This window comes from Zingiber officinale, chromosome 9A (genome assembly GCF_018446385.1).
Source record: "Zingiber officinale cultivar Zhangliang chromosome 9A, Zo_v1.1, whole genome shotgun sequence".
Taxonomy (NCBI): domain Eukaryota; kingdom Viridiplantae; phylum Streptophyta; class Magnoliopsida; order Zingiberales; family Zingiberaceae; genus Zingiber; species Zingiber officinale.
Window position 1 is genome coordinate 49,256,262 of NC_056002.1, and position 6,748 is coordinate 49,263,009.

Here is a 6,748-nt window from a genome sequence, read left to right on the forward strand (position 1 = left end):
AAAGGAAAAGGAGACGTAATGGCTACTGGTTTTTTTGAAAGACTAAATCTGCAATCATTCTACTTTAAATAACTTAGCCTTAAAACATATCATCCTAATTCCATAAATTCCCTAATCATTTAAAATAATCCTTTTATCAGGTCCGCTTCTAGAACCTAGTAGAACTTGATTTAAATCATGTAAATACTATGTAGACATGAGTAAATTTCTAGGATACTGGTAGGACAGGTAAAACAATTTAACATGTATAATATTATTTGAATGTCGCAGATCCAGTAAACAAAAAGGACAGGGGCTTAAGAAGTGCCTGGGCTTGTAAAATGCTCAAATCTCGATCCTCAGTGCAAGGAGATAGGGAGCACGAGCGAGGAGTCTTTGGTCGGAACGCCTCTCTCAAAAACTTCACGCTTTTGTTCTCTTGCTATGCTTTGGCGAGAACGACCACAGCGGCGGCCGCCCCCTTACGCTTCCTTTTCTTTTCCCCACTTCCTTTTCTCTTCCCCTTACCCTAAGTCGTTTTCTTTTATATATATATAGGCATACATATATATTTATTGGCTTTAGTTTTTTCCCCCAGTAAAAAAGGCTCAACCATTTATATATATATATATATATATATATATATATATATATAGGGGTGTCAAAAATGAACTCGACCCGATAACCCGACCCGAGTCGACACGAAAAATATTGGGTTAGGGTTGGGATTTTAGGATTAGGGTCAGATTGGGTTGAACCCGAAATCTGACCCGATTTTTTTTTTTCGGGTTGGGTTGGGTTCAGGTCAACCCGGGTTGACCTGAATTAAGAATCAGGTCACCCATAAACCCGAACCCACCCGAATCAACCCGAACCCACTGGACCAATCTTTTTTTTTTTTTTATTTAATGTTTTAAACTTTTAATTAGGCCATTAGGGCTTCGCCGCTTCGCAGAATGCCAGAATCGCAGCCACAGCTTCGGTTCGAAACTTCGGGAGAATCGGGACTCGGGAGTTTAGGCGATAGGAGGCAGGCGACACCGTGAGCCCGCGACCAGCACCGTCCTCCTCCTCCTCCTCCTCTTCTCTGCCGCCGGCGCCGTCCTATACTTCGTCGTGATCGCCAACGCGACCGTGATTGGCCCTCGTCCACAAATCCACGACAATCGACAGGGACAGGGTTCAGGCAGTCGAAGGAAGGGGGTTCACGATTCTCTTATATTTCCCCAACATCGTCATCGACAACATGGCTTCTCAACCTATTGATCTCGATCAAGAGGAGGATAGTGAGGAGGAGGAACCGGAGGGTGCACCAGCTGTATCTATGACTACGAGGGATTTAAATGTAGATGAAGAAACTTCTTCGCAAGGCAAGGCCTCCGGAAGTGGCAAACGGAAGAGACTCTTGAAATCAAAGTGGTGGCAATATTTTGAGATACTTCCTAAACTAGAGGGAGAAGATTTGCGTTGCAAATGTAAAGCTTGTGGGATTACATACAAAGCAGAAAGTAGCATGGGTACAGGTAATCTCCGACGTCATATCCTTAATCAATGTCTGAAACAGAAAACTAGTGATATTGCTCAAGCATTGTTAGAACAAGGTGATAAAAGTCTTGCCATTAGGTCACAAAGGTTTAACCAAGAAAGATTTAGAGAGTTGCTAATCTTAGCAATTGTGAAGCATGATTTACCTTTTCAGTTTGTGGAATATGAGGCAATTAGATCTATTTTTACGTATTTGGAACCTCAAGTAAATTATTTCACTAGAAACACCGCAAGGACTGATATTCTCAAGATGCATAAAAATGAATGCAATAGAATAGCTCAAGAAATGCATTCATGCCCTGGAAAAATTTGTTTCACTTCTGATTTGTGGACTTCTATTGCCACTGATGGTTATATATGCTTGACAGCACATTTCATTGATTCTAATTGGGTTTTACAAAAAAGGATAATTAACTTCTCTTACATGCCTCCACCTCACTCTGGTATTGCATTGTGTGATAAAATTAATAGTTTATTCAATGTTTGGGGAATTCAGAGAAAGGTTTTCACAATTACATTAGACAATGCGGCTGCAAATGATGTGTTTGTTGGCCTTTTAAGGGATCAACTTGGTTTAAATTGTTCATTAGTGAGTGGTGGCGAGTTTTTGCATGTTCGTTGTTGTGCACACATTCTCAATTTAATTGTGCAAGAAGGTTTGAAAAGAATTGATAGTTCTGTTGATAAAATTCGTGAATATGTAAAGTATGTGAAAGGTAGTCAAGTGAGAAAGCAAAAGTATATAGAATCGGTTACCCAAACTTCACTTGATTCTAAGAAATCACTAAGGCAAGATGTTCCTACTAGATGGAATTCTACATATTTGATGCTTTCTAGTGCCATGTATTATCGGCGTGCTTTTAATCATTTGAGATTGGCCAATACTAATTTCACACATTGTCCATCGGTTGATGAGTGGGGACAAGTTGAAAAAATATTCAAATTCCTTGAGGTTTTCTATGAGACAACAACTTTGTTTTCTGGAGTGAAATATCCTACTGCCAACCTTTACTTTCCTCGCATCTTTACGGTTCAGTTGACAATAAGTCAAGCCTTGCAAAGCTCTGATGATTTCATGAGATCAATGGCCAATCGGATGTTTCATAAATTTGATAAGTACTGGAAGGATTATAACATTTTGTTTGCCATTGCCGTGATAGTTGATCCGAGGTTCAAGATGCAATTTGTTGAGTTTTGTTACAACAAGTTATATGGACATGGTAGTAATGAATTAAGTCTTGTAAGATCCAAATTGGTTTCTTTGTTTGAGGAATATATGCACATGGGAATTGCTTCCAAGGTAAGTACTAGCAGTGCATCTTCGAGCTCTCATAGTGCCATTGATGATAATGCTTCTCTTGCTCTAAATTTAGGCAGCGGATGCATGGATGTTTTGAAGGTACTGTTGATAATTTTTTTGCATTTCCTCACTATTTTTTACTACTTGTTACTAATACATTTCATTTATGATATAGGAATTTGACACTTTTCAAAGTTTAGAATTCATTGGCAGAGCTCAAAAGAGTCAATTAGAGCTATATTTGGAAGAACCAACAATTGATAGAATAACAAAATTGGATATTCTCGGGTTTTGGAAAGCTCACCAATTTAGGTATCCTGACCTTGCACAAATGGCTAGAGATATCTTGAGTGTTCCAATTTCTACAGTTGCTTCTGAATCGGCTTTTAGCACCGGTGGTAGGATACTTGACCAATATCGCAGTGCAATGAAGCCTGATGTTGTTGAGGCATTAGTTTGTTGTAGAGATTGGTTAGCTGGAGGGAAAGGTAAGTAGATTTTTTTTTTCATTTTAAAGTTATTTGTATTACTAATATTTGTTTTTGTAGAAACTACTGAGGTGGGGTTGAATGATTTGACTGAAAATATTATGAATTTATTCACAAATGAGGATACTGGATCAAAACCTACTGCAACACATGATTGATGATTCTAATGAAAAGTAAGTTGATTAAACCATTTAAGTTTATTAAGTATAGGTTTTTAAAAATCTTTTAGATTTTAATTTGTTTATTTCATACCTTGTTGGCTTGTTTCAAGGTTTGACTCGGTACAAAGGAGGAGTAAAACAATGGAAAAGTGGAGCTTGAAACTGAAAGTTATTTTGTGAAGCTTGAAAACTTTTTTATTTTGTATTGATATCATAAATTTTCTTGTATAGACTCTGGACTCTATAGGATCGTTTACTTGTATAGATAATATAGTTGTATTAACCTTTAATCCTTTTGGATTGCCTTAAAAGTTAATTTTTGGGTTTCATGTGGAACCCCCTTTCATGGGTGATGGAAATGGCTGCCATCATGGCCATTGCCTTGGCCATCGGCAGTGGAAAACCCCCAGACTGGCAAGACTTTGTCGGTATTGTAGTGCTGCTCGTGATAAACTCCACCATCAGTTTCATTGAAGAAAACAATGCTGACAATGTTGCTGCTGTGCTGCAGCTCTTATGGCTGGCCTGGCTCCAAAAACGAAGGTACAAGCTTATAAGATCCCTTGGGAGCTTTCTTTCTTTCCTGTAAATTCTGTTTACCAAAATTGTTGTTGATTTGATGCTTTCAGGTGCTCAGAGAGTCAGAGTGGTAAGATTGTATTTGTTTTGCCCTTTTTTGAAAGAGTGTGTTTTGAAGGACCCTTAGAATTTGTGAGACATTGAGGTTGCCTTATGATTCATGATGTTGTAATCGGTGGTTTCTTTTCCATTTGCAAGTAGTCGAGCATTGGTATTTGGTATTTAGGACGAGCTTAGAAAATGGGTTCAATGTTTTGGTTATGCAATGGAGTTGTTATGGCTTATGGGTGATTTTCAGATTTTGTCATTTTGTGTTCCATTACTTACAGTGATGCTGCCAACCCTCTCCGGTCTGTCGCTCGCCCTCGAGCGTCGCTGCCTTTGCCGACGCCGTTGACTTGGTGAGTCATTGGCCTTTTCCTGACCATGAGCAAGTAGATCTTCTTAGAAGGTAATACAAATTTGATTCTGTGATGTTTTTCCTGGTAACGAATCCAATCCAATGTGTGCTTGCTGCAACCTTGTGGGTTTGGCGAATCAGAGTTGATTTAGGGAATTTTTGTTATGAGTTCACGGATGGGTGTTTAATCATGCTAGTTTTGTATTTCTGAGATGAAATTTTTGGTAGATTATGCGTTGTTCTTTTCATGATAATGCCCTGCTTGGGTTCTTTAAGTGAGTTGTGAGTTTTTTTTTTTGAATCGAATGGCAGATGGTGAATGGATGGTTGTTGTGTTCCAGATTCTTGAGATAGCTTTGGTTTTGAATTTCTGGATTGAATTGGAAGGTGATGAATCGGTGTTGATGTGGTGTGCGTTTCCTTAAAATTAGCCAGAACATTGGGTCAAATTTGAAAGAATAGGAATTGGTGTTGATAAATGATAAGGGTGTTCTTCCATTACTGCATGTTGTTCTTCCATTACTCCATGTCTCCATATGCATAGTTTGTGTAAACTCGGCTTCAACTTTAAATAGATTCCCTTATGAATAACAGTATAAGAATTATGCATGCTACTTGTGTGTATAGTACGGTTAAGTTACGTTTGATTTTAACTATAAGGATAACTAAATGAATATGGGCATGGGTGGTCATCCATTTGCTCCTAGTCAAAGCATCGAGAGTACAAGTTTAGGCTGTTTAGCTGTTTAGGAAATTAGTTGGCTTTGATGGTTTTGATTATGCAAATGAGATTCATGCTGATAAAGTATGGTTCTGGACCTTCTGGTCTCCTGCAAATTATTATCTTCAACTATCATTTATGTTATACTAACTATAAAATTACAAGAAGCTATGTTAACTCTAAAAATAATTGTTCAAAGAAGCAAATTACAAGAAATTATATAAGCCACAGACACAGATTTCTAGTCCACAAATTCAAGGACAAATTGTAAAGCTAACTTTTAATTGGAAGGAGGCAAATGTGCGCTTCAGCCGCCATTGGAAAGCCTAACAACGCAACGCATATCTGAACTGTGAACATCTCACAAAATTTGAAGAGCTTGCTACCTCAGGTCTCCTTCTGGATTTCCGAGCTCGAGGAGCAGATGCATCATCAACTTTTACATTCTCTTCTTTCTCTTCATTAGTGCCTGGAGAATCATTCCCCACAGTTTCGGCTGACTTGGTTTTGGAAGCAGACGGTGCTGAGACTTGTCTCTGTAAAATGCAAGGTTTAGGAAGTCAACACCAAGATATATCTAAAGATAGAACATCAACTAGTTAGATTCAAGCCAGATTGAAAGCCTCTCAACGACTCACCTGAGGTTTCTTTTTGCTACCAAAGAGAATCCTGACTATCAGATAATCAGACTTAGCAGTGGCAAATACCACTACCGACCGTGGACACCAGAACAGCAGAACTCCAATGCCCAATGGTGACGGTAGGTTGTTTCTCTACCAGTCTACCTTCTCAATAGTCAATAACATCCTGCTCCAAAAGACCAAAACCGGTCATCAAATGTGAAAGGACTAATCTGGATTTAAGATAGGAATATAAATAGGAAAATCTTATAGATAATAGAACATACAATGGTTTTTATCTAGTATGGTTTCAAGAAAGGAATGTCTGCTATCATGTAGAGAACATCAAATATCTTCTTCTGCAATAAGCCAATAACAATGGCATTGGGTGTGACCGTGTGAGAAGGATACCATCAACTGAATACCATCAACTAAACATTAAAGTTAGTGGAACTAAGCATTACCTGGATACCATCAACTGAGATTCATGCTTTTATTTTTTTGAGACTGATAAAAAAAATAAAAGAATAATTAAAAATAAAATCGGGTTGGCGGGTTGGCGGGTTGTCCGGGTTGGAACGGGTTCGGGTTCGGGTTTATAGGTTTCGGGTTAGAGTCGGGTTCGGGTCGGGTTCGGGTTGGGTGATTTTTAAAAAAATTGATTTTCAACCCAACCCGAACCCACCCAACCCATCCGAATTGACACCCCTATATATATATATATATATAGACACACGTAACTTTTAGTTTTTATTATTATCTCTTTTTTTTGTTTTATGAATTCATTAACTTCCCCTTTTTTTTCTAATGAATGAACCATCTAATTAGATAAATCTAGCGGTTTAGCTATTTACCCAAAAGTAGTTCATGCTAGGGGGTCTTGACCGTTATATGATGAGAATATCATCCACGTATACTTCCACATTCCTCCTGATCTGCACCTGAAAGATCTTGT

At 38.3% G+C, this 6,748-nt stretch overlaps 1 protein-coding gene and 1 long non-coding RNA gene across 3 annotated transcripts; one reads left to right on the forward strand and one right to left on the reverse strand.

Moving 5' to 3' along the window:
- The first annotated feature begins 917 nt into the window (after positions 1-917).
- Positions 918-4,318, forward strand: LOC122020141 (zinc finger BED domain-containing protein RICESLEEPER 2-like). The gene is made up of 5 exons (XM_042577923.1): positions 918-2,923; positions 3,000-3,312; positions 3,373-3,485; positions 3,584-4,016; positions 4,103-4,318. Exons 1-3 carry the CDS (start codon positions 1,226-1,228, stop codon positions 3,468-3,470), a joined length of 2,109 nt encoding a protein of 702 aa, XP_042433857.1. The 5' UTR covers positions 918-1,225; the 3' UTR covers positions 3,471-3,485; positions 3,584-4,016; positions 4,103-4,318.
- Positions 4,319-5,331: 1,013 nt separating this feature from the next.
- LOC122021289 lies at positions 5,332-6,479 on the reverse strand. Of its 2 annotated transcripts, XR_006122497.1 has the most exons (3): positions 6,081-6,457; positions 5,812-5,980; positions 5,332-5,709 (listed from the first exon to the last, which is right to left on the reverse strand). It is a non-coding gene; the product is annotated as an uncharacterized LOC122021289 (long non-coding RNA). The 2 variants fall into 2 exon arrangements; XR_006122496.1 differs by having other exon boundaries at positions 5,812-6,479.
- Positions 6,480-6,748: the final 269 nt, after the last annotated feature.

Excerpts from the sequence above, each read along its gene's own strand:
- LOC122020141 (XM_042577923.1), top strand. The coding sequence starts at position 1,226 with ATGGCTTCTCAACCTATTGATCTCGATCAAGAGGAGGATAGTGAGGAG. Across the intron at positions 2,924-2,999 it reads GATGCATGGATGTTTTGAAG|GAATTTGACACTTTTCAAAG; the intron begins GTACTGTTGATA and ends TTTATGATATAG. Across the intron at positions 3,313-3,372 it reads TTGGTTAGCTGGAGGGAAAG|AAACTACTGAGGTGGGGTTG; the intron begins GTAAGTAGATTT and ends TTGTTTTTGTAG.